Source organism: Parus major, chromosome 2 (assembly GCF_001522545.3).
Source record: "Parus major isolate Abel chromosome 2, Parus_major1.1, whole genome shotgun sequence".
Lineage (NCBI taxonomy): Eukaryota > Metazoa > Chordata > Aves > Passeriformes > Paridae > Parus > Parus major.
Genome location: NC_031769.1, coordinates 149,294,078 through 149,311,894, shown reverse-complemented (window position 1 = coordinate 149,311,894; position 17,817 = coordinate 149,294,078). Strand labels below are relative to the sequence as shown.

At 48.7% G+C, this 17,817-nt stretch overlaps 1 protein-coding gene across 1 annotated transcript; it reads left to right on the top strand.

Annotated features, from left to right (window-relative positions):
* Positions 1-6,627: 6,627 nt before the first annotated feature.
* LOC107200795 (lymphocyte antigen 6E) lies at positions 6,628-16,481 on the top strand. Its single transcript, XM_015619743.3, has 3 exons — positions 6,628-6,748; positions 11,032-11,151; positions 12,249-16,481. Exons 1-3 carry the CDS (start codon positions 6,697-6,699, stop codon positions 12,455-12,457), a joined length of 381 nt encoding a protein of 126 aa, XP_015475229.1. The 5' UTR covers positions 6,628-6,696; the 3' UTR covers positions 12,458-16,481.
* Positions 16,482-17,817: the final 1,336 nt, after the last annotated feature.

The window sequence follows — 17,817 nt, the reverse complement described above, 5'->3', positions numbered from 1 at the left end:
ATATGTATTATACTACTATTTCTAAATTTCATCAATAACAGAAATAAAGAAAACTATATTCATACAACAAAATTTCTCATTCTTATACACATAACATTCATTTTAATATTTGCAAAAAGCCAACAATATAAAATGTATCTATAACAGTAAGTCTACTAATTAGTTTTATATTTACTGGCTTTCAGGCCCAATGCCTAAAGTCGTTCTAATTTTGTCCATCTCAAGGCCATTTGATTCTTGAGACATCACTTATCTTCCAAACCACATCTTGTACTTCAATTTTAACATGTAACATCTGTAAAGGGGTGCACCTGCCACATAACACTGATTCTTTTGGTTGTTTTTAATAATAGTCAATAAATTATTAATAAATAATAAAATATCAAAAGAAACAATAATTTATTAATATTTATTAATAGTAATATCAATATAGAAATTAAATAAAAATAAAGTTAAAATAATTAATTAAATTAATAATAATTTAATAACAGTTACAATTTAGTCAGCACGAATCAATTCCATTTATTACACAAGGACACCTACAGGGCCTAAAGGCTTAGGCTTGAGCTTAAAGGGGGTTCCTGGAGCTCATGGGCCCAGCTGAGACTGCTCAGGGAAATTCAAGTTTTTGCCTGAGAAACACGCTCTTCTTAAAGAGTGTCGGGGGTTAGGTCTCCTTCCTTTTGTTCCTTCTCACCTGCAGAATTTCCCCCATTAGTTGCCGGGAAACCTGACTGCTGGATTTTGTTGGGTGCTTGAGAAGACAAAGAATTCGGCTGGGTGCAGAGGGAAGGGGGCAGCTAAAAGGGAGGGTGGGGGCAGCTGAGGACGGGCTCGCTTCTGCTCCAGAGCAGAACACACTTGGAGTTATTGTTTCGTGGGGAAAGGAATTCGCCATAACCCAGACAGAGCTTTTTCTTTTTTATTTTTCCTTTTTCTCTGTTTTCTTCTTTTTTCTTTTTTTTTCTTTTTTTCTTTTTCTCCTTTTTATTTTCTTATTTTTTTCTTTTCCTTCGTCTTTTCCTTCTTTTTCTTCTCCTTTTTCTTCGTCTTTTCCTTCTTTCTTCTTATTTTCTTCATCTTTTTCTTCATTTTCTTTTCTTTCTTTTTCTTCCTTTCTTTTTCTTCTTTCTTTTTCTTCTTTCTTTTTCTTCCTCTTTCTTTTTCTTCTTTCTTTTTCTTCCTCTTTCTTTTTCTTCTTTCTTTTTCTTCTTTTCTTTTTCTTCTTCTTTCTTTTTCTTCTTTTCTTTTTCTTCTTCTTTCTTTTTCTTCTTTTCTTTTTCTTCTTCTTTCTTTTTCTTCTTCTTTCTTTTTCTTCTTTCTTTTTCTTCTTTCTTTTTCTTCTTCTTTCTTTTTCTTCTTTTTCCTCTTCTTTCTTTTTTTTTCTTTCTTTCTCTTCTTTCTTTTTCTTCTTCTTTCTTCTTCTTTCTTCTTTTTTATCTTCTTCTTTATCTTTGTCTTTTTCTTCGTCTGATTTTTCTTCTTTCTTCTTTGGGTCCCTGGTTCTGTTTTGTTATTAATGCCATAGTTACAGTTGCTTGTTTGCCTTGTTCTGCATATGAGTGTCAGGTAAATTAATCCACAAACACCAGAGGTTAATGTCCAAAAAGGAGACAGAGGAGTGCTTTTACTTTATTTGAATAAAGGGAGAGGCCATGGGGCATTCCCCTGGAGTCTCTCCAATTTTTGGAGGATGCAGCCTCCTTTTTTTCCTAATTTCTTGGCCATGTCCCTCTCTCTTCCCCTGTGGGCTGAGGTACTTGAGAGGCACAGACTTCCCGGAATGCCTGACACCTAAGATTCCCCTCTAATCTAACCCTCCCTCTTAATTCCTAATTCTTACAGAATTTATGCTTTTCCCCCATTCTTTCATCTTTCAATATCCAATTTCATTTATCAGCAAACCTACAGTTTGCAAAGACAAATATCTTTTTTCCTATTCATCAATCAGTGGAATCCATCCCATTGTTTCTTTTATCTGCCAGCGCTAGTTTTATCTACCAGCAGACCCACAGCTTGTTTGTAAAGAGAAATCTGTCACTCCATTCCTCTCACTAGTAAAGAACTGCTGCTCCTATCCCCTTATCTTTGCCTGAGGCCCTTTAATTTCAAAATTACAATAATTTGGAGGTGGGGGAGTCTACATTTTTCATTCCAAGGGAGGCTCCTGCCTGGAACTGTCATTCCAAACCAAGACAAAGAGTCACACTTGTTTTCCTGTCAAAAGCCTAAAACAAGCAGGGCTGAGGGTGAGTCACGCACAGACTTTGGGAGGAGGAAGTGTGAGAATTCCAGCACCGGCTGAACATCATCAGCCAGCAATCCACTTTCACCTTAGGCTCGGGGAGAGAAGGGAAAAGGAAATGTGGATGTCAGCCAGAAGTGAAAGTTCATCAGTCTGACAGCCAGATACTGACTGCAGGTTGTGGTTGGAGCAGGCAGATGAAGGTTTTATTCCTTTATCCATAAAAAATGTTATAAAGGGCATGGCCCAAAGATCTGGTTAACCTTGATTTCAGGAATTTTCAGGAATCTCAGTAGCCCCCGGAGAGAAATCCCAGGTGTTTCCCCACAGGGTGCAGCAGAGGTGGCAGAGGACAGCGACCTGTTTGGCACCATAGACAGCAAGGACCTGCAGCTTGGTTTGCCCTTGGAAAATCTACGTCCAGAGCATCCTTGGATGCTCCAAACGTGATCCTGAGGGTCTTCTGGACAGCTTTGATCCACAGAGATCAGGAGGGACTTCAGGAGGAGGAACATCCAGGGTGGGTTGATGAGGAAGGACTGGGATATGGAGCCTCTCATTCAGCCAGGTGCAGGAGGATGGTGTGAGCAGCAATTCCAGGGATCCCTGATGATTCCCAGCTCCAGCATTCCATGGAGTGTCGGGGGCAATGCCAGCACCTGGGCAAGGAGGACCTTCATGCCCAGACTATGTTGCAGCAAAGAGCTCCGGACAAAGAGAATTTTGGGGATGAGAGGAAGCAGCAAGGATGGAGATCCTGGGCTCCTGCTCCCTCATGTCCTCCCAGTCCTCTCCTAAACTGATTCTCCACATTTAGGACTCTCCCACAGAGCAGTTCCAACTGTTATAAATGCAAAGGCAATTATTGATTTATAAATGAAAAGAAAGATTTATTAATGAACAACGGAAAGCAACAATGATAAAATACCACAGTAATAATAGTCAGCGCAGCGCTGGGCGGACAGGGTCTACACCAAAGGTATAGGATTCCCAAATCCACGTCTGAGGGTTTCCAGGCTTGGGTTTTTATAGAGGTTTTATGTCCTTGGGCTAAAATTCCAAGCAGGTTCCATTCACCAAGTGTCCCTGATCGTCCAGTGAATGGATTTCCTGACATGGAATAATAGAGTTAACTGGGGTCCGAGCAGAGTCTCCTCATATGCAAAGGAGACTCTATATGTATTTCAACTTGCTCCATCAGGGCAGGGTAGTGGAATCCGGGCTGGTACAGATGAGTATCTGGGCTGTGTTCCTTTCCTTTGTCATTTTTGATTGCTTCTTCCACCCCCGGTCTGACAGGTGGGGTGTTCAGGTCCGGTGATGATTATCTTTTTTGGAGTCTGTCTCTTTGCAACTTGATTGCTCCCCACAGAAATCTGTAGGGCGTCGCTCGGGTCCGGAGGTAGGTGATTCTCTGAGCCAGCTCTATTGTGTCCTTGATGGCCCTCATCTTGTCAGTTTTATCTGAGTAGATGGGTTTCCCCTGAGTTCGTTATCTTGGTTGTTGGTGGCAATCTGTCCTTTTCCAACAAGGGGTTTTTCGACCAGACCCGGAGCGGGGGTTTTTACATTTTATATTTCACTTTATTACAAACATATTTATTTTATATCTTTCCGAATTTTTAATACATGCAATAATTTATTACACAACCTTCCCTGGAAGAAATCTGAACAATTCCCAGCTCCAGAGCATGATGCAATTACTGAAGAAAGAAAGGACTCTGCCCCCTTCCTGTGTCACCGGAGGAAAGAGGTTTGAGCAGTTCTGCTCCACTAAGAGGGGGAAACGTCTCATTTGCAAATTCCTCTGGGGTTTTGGTGCCTCACGTGCACAGCCAAGCCCAGGAAGTCTCACACAAGCCCTGAAACAGAGGTGTGGTGGGGAAGGAACCTCTCTCAGTCCCACCTGGCTCCATAGAAGCTGAGCAAGCTTTCACTGCCCCTGAATTTCAAGCTGTTTTCAAGCATTTTTTCATCAAGTGCCTGTTCAACATCAAACCCTTACAAGGCCTAGTTAGTCTAGGTTTAATTTCTGCACCATCTCTGCTGCCCCAGCCCATCAAGGGACCTGTCACAATCATCATTTCCTAATTTTAACTGTACCCATTCCTCCCCAGCGTGCCACAAACGTGGAATATTTACATTAGCACCAGTTTGCCCTCTGATCCAGCCACTTCCTTATCTCCTTCTCCCTCAAGTGTGTTTTTACAGCTTTCCCAGCACAAGCCACATTCCTGGTGCTGGACTCTACCCCTGCTGCCTTTTTTGCTTCACCCTTCTTTTTTGTGAAGAAGTATTTTTTGGGCCTTGCACTCACAATATGAAGCCAATGGTTCAATAAAGTCCTCCAGGGACCTCCAAACTTGCAAGAAGAGGCTGGAGCACTCAGGGCAGTGTGGGCTGGACTAGAACAGAAATCTCTGCCAGCAGAGTTTGCTGTGTTGAGCTCTGCAGTCTGTCCCACACAGCAACCTTGGGGAAGGAGGTGGGAGATGAGCTTAGGCCATAGAATATAAAATATCCTGAGCTGGAAGGGACCCAAAAGGATCATCGAGTTTTCAGAAGGCCTTCCTTCCTTACCTGGTGTAATTCTCACCACAGAAAACTGGTCCCTGGTGGCTCTGGTCACATCTTCCTTTCGCAGCATCCTGTCATTAGTGCTGTTCCCGCCCAGCCATTCCAGCAGTATCGGGATGACTCCAGATCCCGTGCTGGGCTGTGACCTCTGTGGCTCTTGGGTCGTCTCTCTTCCTTCTTATCAGCAGACAGGCCCTCTCCAGGAAATACACGGCACTGGTAATGTTAAATTTAAGTGTGGGAGAAATCCGGGAAGCTGTAGATCCTTGTACTCTTGGGGATGAGGAGAGTCATAAAATCCCAGATCTGGGTTGGAAAAGACATTAAAGACCACCCAGCTCCAGCCCCCTGCCATGGGCAGGGACACCTTCCACTATCCCTGCTTTCTCTAAGCCCCATCCAACCTGGCCTGGAACATTTTTAGGCAGCCAGAGGTTCTCTGGACACCATATGACAGGGCCTCCCCACCCTCACAGGGAAGAATTTCTTCCCAATATCCAACCAAAATCTGCTTCATTGACGTGTATGAAACAGGGGTTTTGTAAATCTGTCTGAATTACATTTCCTCAAGTTACCACAAAGCTGAAACTTCCCATTTTTTTAGTATTTGGTTTGTCCCAGAAGCCTGCTCCAGTGGAAGATATGAGACCACAGAAACTTCTCAGAAGTCAGTTCCTGCTAGAATACCCGGCAGTGACAAATAAATCTGAGCCACAGGAAAGAAAAGGGAAGCAGGGGTTTGCAGGCATGGGTTTGCTTCCCAAGCAGAGTACTCTGAATGCCTCTGACAAGACAGGAGCTGGAATTTCTCCTGACAGATGCATTTGCTGAGAAATGCTGACTCTGCAGAATTAAACCCATCTGTGGCACAGAGTTTGTCAAGCCTGCTTGTTTCCTGTTGGCTCACCAGCCTTATCCTCCACTCCCAGGCTTTCCTGACAGCCAGTTTCACAGGGGCCCTTCCCCACTGCCCCTCCTGCAGCTCATTTCCTAGAGGATTTAGTTATTTCCACGGGACCTACTGAATTTGAGACACTCCAACATCAGGGGACTTATTTACAGTCAGGACTCATCCTGCCAAGCAGCCCAGGCTGTCCCATGCCACCCCAGCTGCTGGGCTCTTTGAGCTTCGCAATCCTGTATGTCTAATCCAATTTAGGTTCTGGTCAACAGATGGGAGAGTTGGTTCTTTATGTGCTTGGATCTTGAGTGGGGGCTGTGCGTGCAGAGGAGTCAGACCTGAGGAGGGGGTGTTGCATGCACGGACAGTTTCTGTATTCGGTGGAGCCTCGCCTGCAGGAGATCCATGCAGGGAGCCCTGGATACAGGGAATGTGTGTGTGTACAGGGTCGTTTGGAAGGTGTGGAGGAGGATGTGTGTGCGCTCAGGGCATCTGTGAGAAGAGACGGACGGAGGAGGGAAGAGAAGCAGGAAATCAGCAGGTCCTGTGGGTAGAGGGAGTCAAGAGAATCACGAAATTCCAGAATAACCTGAATTGGACTTGGACGAGTTGCGTCCAGCATAGAACCCCCTACTCCCGTCTCTTCCTTCAGAGAAACAGAGGGGACCCGAAAGGGGGCTGGAAAAAGCCTCTTGGGGCACGGCTAGGGGAAAGCTGGCTCTGCTCCCCCTCGGCCAGCCGCTGCCATGCCGACACGTTCTTCCCAGCGCCCCTTTCCCGGCCCCGGTTCTCCCTAGCGGGGAAACGAAACCAGGCGTGGCCGGGGAGGTGGAGGGGGGAGGCGGCGCGGGGGCCGGGCCCGGCCCGCGGGGCGGAGCCGCCGCCCTTTCCCCACCCCCGGCGCCCGGCCCTGCCGCCAGCCCTGAGCTCCTCCAGCTGCCCTGCGCATTTCTCCGTCCACATCGTCCGCACCATGAAGGCGCTCCTGTTCGCTGTGCTGGCCGCGGTGCTGTGCGTGGAGAGAGGTAAGGGAAAAGGATGCCCCCGCCACCATCGCTTCCCCCGCAGGTACCCCGGTCCCTCGCCAGCCCCGCGTTAGAGAACTAATTGGGGGCTGGGGGAGTGATGCGTGTGGCAGGGTAGGCTGTGGAAGTTGGAGGTTTGTAGGGGATATAAGGGTTGAAAAGGGGTTTTGGGCACAGCGCTGAGCCGCGTTATGGTTCGGAGCGGGATGCGGGGGTGTCTCCAAGATCTGCCTCGCAGCAGTGTCCTCCTGAAGCAGGAACTTCGGGCTTTCCCCGCCTGTATGAATAGGTGAGCATCTCCGGCTGTGCGGGTGGATATCCTGGAGCTTTTCCCAGTTGCAGCTCGAACAAAGGAGCAGGGCCGGCTCCGCTCCTCTTTTTCGGCGCAGCCAGCCGGGATAACGGCTCTGGGATGGGCTGAGATGCAGCCGAGAGGAAGGAGGGTGGAGGGGAGAGGCAGCCCAGCCCCGGCAATGGCTGATGGAGCAAAGTCAGGGCAGAGCCACGGGTGATTCTGGCTCCTGCTGCCCCCTCCGAGCATCCTTCGGGGCCGCCTGCGGTGGCCGGTGCGGGGCGCGATGACCCCAAAGGGACAAAGCCCTGTGGGGCCGCCGAGAACTCGGTTCCTGTTGCTGTGTGTGTTAAACTGCCAAGTTGCCCAAGTCACAGGGCCTGCCACCCCCTCCTTCCCCATCCACCCCATTCCTCACTATCCGAACTCCTCGGGGCCGTGCAAAACCGCGTATTGTTCCCATATGTCGCTTCTTGGAGAAGCCAAACAAAGAGAGAAGGGGAGAGTTCTGAGCTCTCCCAGCCCCTCTCAGCACGCAGGGTCCCTTCTTGTTTTCTGAGGGCACCGCTGGGAGGAAAGTGGCTGTTTGCTGCCCTTGCCATTCCCCCTTCCCAGCGGGATCCGGGAAGCAGCTGGCAATTGTAGCCTTGAGTCTCGGGCAGAGACTTGTGCTGGCTTGTGCTCAGTTCCAGCACAAGCTGGATGGGCGGGCCAGGCCAAGGCAGTTAAGGGTTTCATCCCCCCCACCCCCCAAAAAAAACAACAAACCGCAACCCTTTCAGCTTTAAAAGTAAGTTTTTATCCAGGCAGAAAGGTTTGTTGCAGGTGGTTTTATCCCCAAACACTTCCAGCATGTCCGGGGGGATTTCACAGAAGAGCTTTACCCCCTGCTCGAAGATCGTGCCTGTGGATCTTGATAAGGATTTTGCCTAAGAGAATGGAAAAGCAGCATCGGGGCTTGAATGGAAAAGCTGCCAAAGCAATAACAGCATTTTCCTGGTGCTGCCGAGCTCTAGAGTGGGCTTTTAAAGGCGTTTTTTTCCCCTGTCTTTGCAAAAATTATTCAACCCCTTTTCTGAAGGAATTCCCCCAAATGCCCTGCTCTGTTTTGGAAGCTCTTTGTTCCTTCGAGAAGCCAAGCAGAAAACAAATAAACACATTAATTCTTCCACAGGTGCAAACAAGGCTTTTCTTTTGCATTGTTCAGCCTTGGTTGGTTTTTTTTTCCCCCTTTTTTTTTTCTTTTCGTGTAACCTTGAGCTCCAACTCTTTGCTCCGTCTACAGCTGCATGAAATTAATTCTGCCACCCCTCTTGTGCCGTTTGTCTTAATCACTCCTCCTGTTTAACCTCTCATAACTCTGCAGTGGGTGGTTTTTGGGGGGCAGAAAGTGAATATTTCCTTTCTTAAACTCTCCTGGAAGGATATTTTCTGGTAAGATGGGGGGTAATGGGTAGGTGTGACAATGACAAACATGGGGACAGGTAGGAGATGCAGTGGCAGGAGCAGGGATGGAGTCACGTGGCGGAGAATTTCATGCCCAACAGCACTTTTATGTCATGTCCAAAGATTTCTGGTGTGTTTGCTCCTGGAACCTTTAATGAACAGCATTGCACCACTCGTGCCTTCGGTGCAGCGAGCAATTACATATGGGGACATCTGTCCTGCCAGAATGCCCACAGGAAGCCTGTAATTCACTTCATTCCTGATTGCTGAAGATTCCCGGGATGAGTCAGTTTGCCTCCTCGGGGTGGTTGGGAGGTGAAGAGTTTGGGCCAGGTCAGACTTGGGAGCAGAGCTGGGCTTCACTCCGAGGTCCCACATGGAGTTGGGGAGCGAGGGGCAATGACTCAGTGGCTGGTCCCGTCCTCCTCCCCGTCTCCTAAACGCAGAGATCCACTGAGGAGTCTCTCCTGGAGGTTTTGACTCAGCTGGTGGCCCTGTCATCCCGGTGCTGTGGGTTGTGGTGGCTGCCTTGGTGTGCTCAGGTAACCCTGTAAGATCAGGGTAAGGATCCTTGGAGGATGCGTGAGCCAGTCCAGGAAATTCCTGCTTGCGGGTTTGTGGTGTTGGCTTCCACTCCAAAGCAGAGATTTGGCTGCTCTGCTGTGACATTCAGGATCTCCCACTAACCTACTTTAATCTGTTTCTGTGAGATTGTATTTTGTTTTCTTTCCCCTCCTCAGCTGTGGCTGCTCAAAAGTCACTCCTCTGAGAGTGATTGTTATTTTTTCCCCTCATTTTTCTTGTAGAAACCTTTTATTTTCCTGAGAGAAACAGGAATGAGAAGAAGCTTGAGATGTGCAGTCCTATGGCAGAGCGGGACAGATGCTGAGCAATATTTGTCCAAAAAAGAATCGTTCAAAATACCCATGTCAGGAACTGCTGAGCTTCAGGGAGCTCTCCCAGGGCTTCACTTCCTTAGGAAAATAGTCCAAGGGGGAAGAAAGAAAGCAAGAAAGCTGGAGAGGGCTTTTTTTACAGGGATAGGACGAGCAGGAATGACTTCAAACTGAAAGAGAGTAGATTTAGATTGGATTTTGGGAAGGAATTCTTCCCTGTGAGGGTGGGGAGGCCCTGGCACAGGTTTACCAGAGAAGCTGTGGCTGCCCTTGGATCCCTGGAATTGTCCAAGACCAGGCTGGAGGGAGCTTGGAGCAACCTGGAAGAGTGGAAGGTGTCCATGCCCATGGCAGGGAGTGGAACTGAACGATCCTGGAACTCCCAACCCAAACCATTCCATGATTCTTTGATTTGTGGCTGAAGGAGGTGGGAACAGGGATGGGGCTGCCTCACACTTCCCACCCTGAATCAGCCCCTGCTCTTTTCTGCATCCTGTAAATACAGAATGGGAAAGGCAGGGCCTCGTGGAAGGGCTGCCTGGGAGCTCCAAAATCCCGACTCCATGGAACATTGGGAACAGGCCTGATCTGTCTGCATATGTAGGTCAGCAACTGCAGCCTGGATGCGATGCTCTTGTATGTAAAACACAGAGATCAAAGTGCCCGTGGCCCTGCTGAGTCTCTGGTCCTGGCTGTCTCCACAACCATTTCCCACCCCAAATGCTGTTTTCCAGTCATTCCTCTTTGTGAGGGATGTAGGATAGGAGCCAGCTAATCCATCCTGCTGCTGTAGGATAAGCCATGAATGGCTTCAGGTTGCTCCAGGGGAGGTTTAGCTTGGAAATGAGGAAAAATTTCTTCACTGGTCAAATTTTGGAGCAGTGGTGGAATCACCATCCCTGGAAGCGTTCACAAAATTGTGCAGCTGAGTTGCCTAAAGATTTAGTTTAGTGGTGAAGTTGGCAGTGCTGGGTTAATGGTTGGGTTCAAAGATCTTGGAGGTCTTTTCCTGAAATGATTCCCTGATTCTGTAATTTTAGGGGACCTGACTGTCTTGCAGGTCTTGAGCTTTCTGCAGCTGAAAAATAATTTCCACCACGTGCTCCGGCTCAAACATGGCCTGATCTTGGTGCCCAGAGTCAGGTCATGTAAAATTTGAACTGGTGGTCACACCTGGAGTGTTTCCCATCAGTGTCACAGAATCATAAAATCAGAATGGTTTCACTTGGGAGGGACCTAAAGATCAGCCAGTTCCAACCCCCCTGTCCCAGGCAGGGGCACCATGTCCGTGGTGGCTGAGCTGAACGAGCCCAAACCTCAAAAATTCGCCTCTGGAGTTTGGTTTCAAGTTGGCAGCTGTACCTCGGACACATTCTTGGTGCAAACAGGGTGGTGACAGAAAGTGCCAGGCTGTGGTTGTATCAGCTTTAGCTGATAAGAGATTGAAATGCCTCCCTGAGGCATGAACCCTTTGCTTGGCCAGTTTTTTTTTGGGGGGGGAAAAAAAAAAAATCCCCTATTTCAGGTTGACAAAACTGAAAGTGTGGCTGTGGGCAGATGCCAGACAATCCCGTGGGACAGAGGTGGGGACCTCCAAGTGAGGACATCTTCCCACCAGCCCCTAAACGAGCTTTGCCTTTCTCTTGCAGCCCACACACTCATCTGCTTTTCCTGCTCGGATGCCTCCTCCAACTGGGCCTGCCTGAAGCCTGTCAAGTGTGGAGAGAATGAAAACCACTGCGTGACGACGTATGTCGGAGTGGGACTCGGTGAGTGGTGACAGCACCTCCTCCTGCCCCTCTTGGCTTCTCTCCTGGGTCACCTGCTGAGCTGCAGCGAGGCTTTGCCGCCTTCTGGCTGGGGGAAAAAAGGGAAAGTTCTGCTTAGCAACTGCGTGTCGGACCATCCCACAGGAATTCTTAGGAGGGACGCGCTGCCAGGAGGAGTCACGTTAAAGCCCACGTGCCTGCACCGATGCCCGCGAGTCCGGGGGGAATTTCAGGCTGGGGGCGGGGAGTTTGCTGATGAATAAGTGAAAGCGTGGAGGATGCTGCAGGCTCCTTGTGTGGGAAGCTCCAGGGTTGCTATTCCTGCTGATTTTATTTGCCTCCTGTTTGGGTTCTTCGTCCCCGAGTCCCACCTTTGCTTCACTTTCCGTGGACAAGGCAGGAAGGGAGGGTTGTGGTTTTCCTTCCTGAGTGCCTGGAGAGATTTGGGGAGTTCTGTCCTTCCCAGCTGCTGCTCCGAGGGAGGCAGGATGCCCTGGCAGATCTTCTGGCGCCTTTGCAGGAACCAGAGTCCATCCTGGCTCTCCCTGGCAGGGAGAGGAGGAATTTCATGCCCGAGTCTGCAGTGTGGGTGGGTCAGATGTGCACAAACAGAGACTGGGAGCTTTTATAAACTTCCCTTCATAGCCCAGTGCTAATGGTTTCCTCTTTCCTGCCTCTTAATGTGGGCTGTGCCTCTCTGGAAATGCAGACTTGGCTCCCAAGTGTCTCCCCAGTGCTCCCTGTCTCCCTTGAGGAGCCCCAGAGTGAAGCTCAAGAGGGATTTTTGGGATTCCTCACTGGAGCTGTTGCAGCTGAACGTTGGCCGATCCAAAGAGTCCCTGGGGAGTTGTGTGGTGTCTGGGGTGTTTGTGGGAGCTTATCATGGGTGATTCTAGATAAGATGGGGCTGGCTGGCATTCCTGTCTCTGAGAACCACTTCATCCCCTCTGGAGCACTTCATCCTCCCTGTGCCGCCTGCACTGCCCCGGCTCTTCCAGCGCTGAAATTCCTTTGCAGAGCAGGTGATCAGAAACCCCAAAAAAACCCCATTCTAAACCTATCTCTTTTCCTTCCTCTCCACCCCACCCCAAATCCAGGCGGCAAATCCGGCCAGTCCATCTCGAAGGGATGCTCTCCCATCTGCCCCAGCGCCGGGATCAACCTGGGAATAGCGGCCGCCTCCGTTTACTGCTGCGACTCCTTCCTCTGCAACATCAGCGGTTCCAGCAGCGTCCGAGCCAGTTACGCCATCCTGGCCTTGGGAATTCTCGTCAGCTTCATCTACGTCCTCCAGGCTCGCCAGTGATGGGGCTGCCCGAGGAAGAGCCGCCTCCCACGGGTCTCGTTAGCCAATATCTTCTCTGTTGCTGTCTGCAGGGAGATCCTCTACTTCTCAGCAGGCTTCCAAGGTGATTGTTTCCCAGACTTTTTGCTCTTCCAAGAATTGGAGACCTGAGCGGTTTGGCCAAGCTGTTCTCCTCCTCCTGTGGACGTCTCCCACTGCACTCTCGCTCCTCCTTGGCCAAGGTGGATAATTTTTGAAGGGTTTCTGCTTTTTCTACCTATTAATAATCTACCCACCCCCCCCCCTCGTTTCTAAGGTTGGTTAAAACCAGGCTGGGACTCGCTGAGAACAAATTCACCCCAAGCACCACCAGGTCTGCTCCAGCACATGGGTGGCACAGGCAGTGGGAATGCAGGATCCAAAGGGAGACACATTCCTGGCCCCTCACAGCTGCAGTCTCTTTTTATAAAATAGTCTCGTTTCTTCTGATCCTGGGCTGACTTTTCTGGAAAACCAATGCCGTGTACCTTGTCCTTCCAAGTTCTGTAAGTGCCAGACCTGAATAAACTTGCTCCTGTTGTTACCTGAGATGGGACGTGTGTGTGTTTCCTTGCTCCAGGGATTAGGAACTCTTTGATGGAAAATCCCAATATTGTACCCAGCACGAGGGTCCCTCACCCTCTAGAGCAGCTTTTGGGTGCTTCATCTCCACATCCTTTCCAGCTGTGAGCAGCAAATCCATCTCCTCCCTGTTGCTGTCCTTCCTGATAAAAAACCTCTGGGCCAGCTTGTTCCACCTCCCTCGGGAATGACTTTTTCCAGGTGCATTTTAGTGATAAATCCCAGGTTTTGGGGTCTGAGTCAACTCTAACGGAGCAATTACCCTGGCAGCAGGACTCTGAAGTGAATCTGCGTTTTTATAAAGACTTTGTGCCTCGGTTTCCCCACTCTGGACTTGTCATGGTGACCACCACAACGGCAGTACCTGAACGACCATGGGCAACAGGTCTGAGAAATTCGGTGAAGTCAGAGGAGAAGATGTCAATACCCAGATCTTTAGGTCCAACCTTCAACGCCTGATGGACTGCTGGAGGTGACTTCACCACCCAACCTTCCACATCTGCTGTTCCCTCAGCTCCCAGGACCTTCCCAGGTGTTTTGGCAGGGTTTTCCCCAGAAGTTCTCATCTGTCCCACGGGAGATGTGTCCTCCTGCCCTCTCTGTGTCATCTGTCCTGCCTACTCTGCTTGCCTGTGGACCTGCTCGACACAAGCCAAGCCAAAATTCAGCCTTAAACTGCCGAGTTCAAGCTTTTTGTCACTTCCACTGATGGATCAGAGGTGCACTGGGCTTTTTTGTTTTTTCTAGCAGCAAAACCCAGGTGTTGGCACATTTTAGCCTTGCCTTGTACCTGCTTCTCCTATTCTGTGTCAAAACCCAAACAAAAGCTCCACAAACCTTCAGTTCCACCTCTGTCCCCTCTTCAAGGAGTGATAAATGAAAGGTGGTTGCAGTTGTACGGAAATACTGGTAACAAAAGTGGTTTTATGTTTTTTTTTCCCCCACCCCCTCCCTTCTTCCCCTCTTTTAATTAAAGTGACACAGATGTTAATGACAGCTTTTCCAACAGGAGGGATGGGTCAGTGGGCTGTGATCTGCAATTTACTGGTTAATTTGGGAAGAATGCATCACTTGTGTTGGTCCTTGGATGTGCCTTCCTTTGGATAATGCATCCTCCTGGGACCTTGGGGCCTGAGGTGCCCCACAAACCTCTTCTATGCACGTGAGAGCACAGGGAAAACTGGGGGAAAACTTCCTAAACTGAGATGAATACTCCCCAGCTTCCCTATGCCTCAGCCTTCCTCCCAAAAGGGTTCAAAACCTCGTTTTTGGGTTCATTTGTCCCTCAGCACTTGCTGTGACACTGAGGTGGCACCCAGAGCACTCTGCATTGAATTTAGGGGGCTCTGTCTTTTCTGGCCACCTGGAAAAAGGTTTTGGGGTTGGTTTGGGACTCTGATTACCTTTAGCAAAGAGCTTAACTTCAAAGCCATCAGCTGTGTCCTGATGTCCATCCATGCTTTTGTGACAAACCTGACGATGCCACATGGGACAACCCCATGGGCTGAAGACATGGTTGTCACCTCCAAGGGCCATTTCCTTCTTTTCTTGGCATTCCTTGGCCAGTGCCAAGAATTTGGTTCTGCCACGGAGCAAAGGCTCATGGGAGGAGCATCCAGAGGCTGCTTATCCCATTTTATAACAAATTATATTCATGGAATTGCCAGGGGAACGAGCTGAGGGTTGGTTGGATAAATTTCGCATGGAGATTTGTTTTTTGCTCTCGCTCCCATTTTTGTCTCTTCCTTCCCATGAGCTCTAATCTAGAATATGGAAAAAGGGATATTTTCAGTATTTCCTTTCCTGGCAGATATCTCTTGGATAGATCCATGTGTGTTTGAGAGAGGGAGGGGGGTGACAGCTCGTCACAGCTGAATCCCAAGCACTTTCTAATCAGTCATGCCAGCTCTCACTTTTCCTGGTCCTGCTCTAGGTTTAGATTTTCCCCCCAAATCCCCAGAATGACAAATCTGGTGAGAACCTCCTCTGTTGTAAAACCCAGGCCTAAAAATGGGCAGGTGAAGTAATGAAAACCATTGATGAGACAATAAATAAGAAAATCATGGGGTTTGTGAAGGGTTCAGACTGGTGGGTTGTTAAACCAAATGCTGGATTTGGAATTTGAGGGCCGTGGCGGGAGAGCCCTGAAGTGCTTTGGATGTGTTTCTGTGGATTGTGGAATTAAGAGGTCAAAATCTGAGCAGAAAACTCAGATATTCACCTGTTCTGACAAGACAAATGAGATTATGAGGGGAGGTTTGGCTCCCTAGAAGCATAAAATACCCTGGGAGAATTTTTACTGGAAATTCAGAGGTAAAGTGAAATACCTGCCCACTTTGGAGCATGTTCCTGAGAAAATGGTTTCAGTGCTTCCATCCTGAGAATGGCTGTAATTCACCAGCAGCTGCTGCCATCTCCCACTACCCCACCAAGGGCTCGGATTTTTGTGGATTGTCTATAAAAATGCTCAAAATCCATTGTGGCTTCAGCACTTCCCACCCAGAATCTGGGGGTTTGCTGTTTGCCCAAGGGAAGGACTTCAAACTGAGCACAGTTCTTCCAGCTGGCTTTGAGAATTGTTTTGTTTTGTTTTTTTTTTTTTTTTAAGGGAAAAATTTCTTTTGGAAACCACAAACCTGATGTGACTCCCTTGCTCCAACAGAACAAATTACAGGTTGCTTAATTATTGCTCCAAGGATCCGCTTTGCTGCTCCAAGGATGTCCTGGATTGGTGTTGATTTGCTCAAGTTGGGGTTTTTTGGAAGGGATTTGTCTCCTGGGGACTTTATTTGCCACGAAAAAAGGAGGCTCTGGTCCCACCACCCCTGTGGGAAGTTCTGGTGGGGGTGTCTGCGTGTCCGTGGGATGAGTTATGGGATCCGTGCCCTCTGGACAAAGCAGATGTGGTGCACATCTGGATGCCTGGAGGTTTAGGGCCCTTTCCCTTGCTCCGGTTGGTCTCAGCTGTTTGGGATGAAGCTGGCTCTGGATCCTTGATCCTGAAGGAGTTATTTCACCCCTCTCTGAGGCTGCTGAACGGGAGTGGGAACACAAACGCCCAGTTTTGCATTTTGGGAATGCCCATGGTGCCCAGGGAAGCGAAGGCCTGGGTTGGTCCTGCCACCTACTGGCTTTTGCCAGACTTGGTGGAGGAACTTTGAAGTCTGAATCTCCAGAATCAAGGCGGGTGAGCTGCCTCAAACCAAATAATTGCACCCAAAGCAGGGAGTCATCATCATCAGAGACAGATTGAAGGTTTTAATTTGTCCAGCTTTGCTCTGATTGTGGAAATCGAGAAATAAAAAGACTTAAGAGGCTTCCCAATTCCAGCATTTTCCATGGGAGCACTTTTTTCCCATCCCTAATCCTCCTGTTTCATCAGATGAAAATATGTGAAGCCAATAAAATGTTGCAGGAAAAAAAATAAAATAAAATAAACGTTGGGACGTTTAATTTCAGCTTTGTTGGATGATCCGAGGTGGTTTCCCTGAAATGTTGATTTTACTAATCCCTATCTGTGAGATTTGTAACTGTGTATTATCTTTATTGTAACGGGATAAGCAGGATAAAGAGGAATCCATCCCTTTAAATATATTAACCTAAGTATAAGTGAAGTGTATGTTCCATCTTGTTTCTTATACTCTAATAAAGAATATATGGAATTAATAAAAAAAAGACACTTGGAAGGAGATTTTTGGGTGGTTCTGCAGATGTCCCAGATGTTAACTCTTCGTTTGTGTGGAAGGAAAATGCCTGGATTGTATTCCAAGCTCAGGGCTGCAGCTTGTGGGCTGGATAAAAGCACAGACCGAATTTAGGGACTAAAGGAGGGTTAAATTCCTACTTTTCTTCTCAAGGCCATTGGAATCTCTTCCTGAGGACGGATAAAGAAAGGGATTGTCTTTGCCTTCAATAGCTCATAAATATCCTTGACTTGCCCGTGACCCTGCTGGGAATGGAGATGGGATTTGGCCTTGGAGCACCACTCTTCCTTTTGGGAGAGGGCGGCTATTTTGGGCACAGAATGGCCTTGTGTGGGTGTCTGTGGGCAGCTGCTCCTCTTCCTGCACTCCCAGGGATGCAGCCCTGCTCCTGCCTCCAGACGGATGCACACACGGACACACGGACACAGGGCTGGGTGCTCTGGAGTTTTCCCCCCCCCTCTGTAAAGTTACCTCATTCTAATTTTTGTTTAAAGATTTCTATGGGGATCCCAGCTGGATCCCGTGGGAAAAGGGATTTTATTTCCCAGGGAATGTAAGACAAATGCAGAATGGCAGCGATGGGCTCGGGAGTTTCATTCCTTTCCTCTGGATAATTCTGGGCTGGACTATGATTGCCACTGCAATCCATATTTTGCAGCCTGATTTGCAAGTGTTTTTTGGGATAGGAGGGCTCCACTGGTGGCAGGGAATATTTTGGGGACTGGGGAGGGGGGGATATTGCACAGCCAGGGGTCACGGAAGAAACCTGCACGTCCCTTCTGCCTGGTGTTCCCAATTCTCCTCATATTGTCCCAGCTCCTGCTGTTCCCAGGGATCTGCCCGTCTCTGCATAGGCCCAGGATGGGCTTTTCCGTGTTTCAGCTGTTTGGAAAGTCAAGGGAAATGGTGACACCCTTCCTGTTTCCTCTCCAGATGTTCCTCACTGGCATCCCAAGGTTGTCCTGATCATCCCAGGATGGGAGACACCAAACGGGGCCGAGGTGGGAGAATCCCGGCCTCTCCATCACAGGATCCTGGAATGGTTTGTGTGGAAAG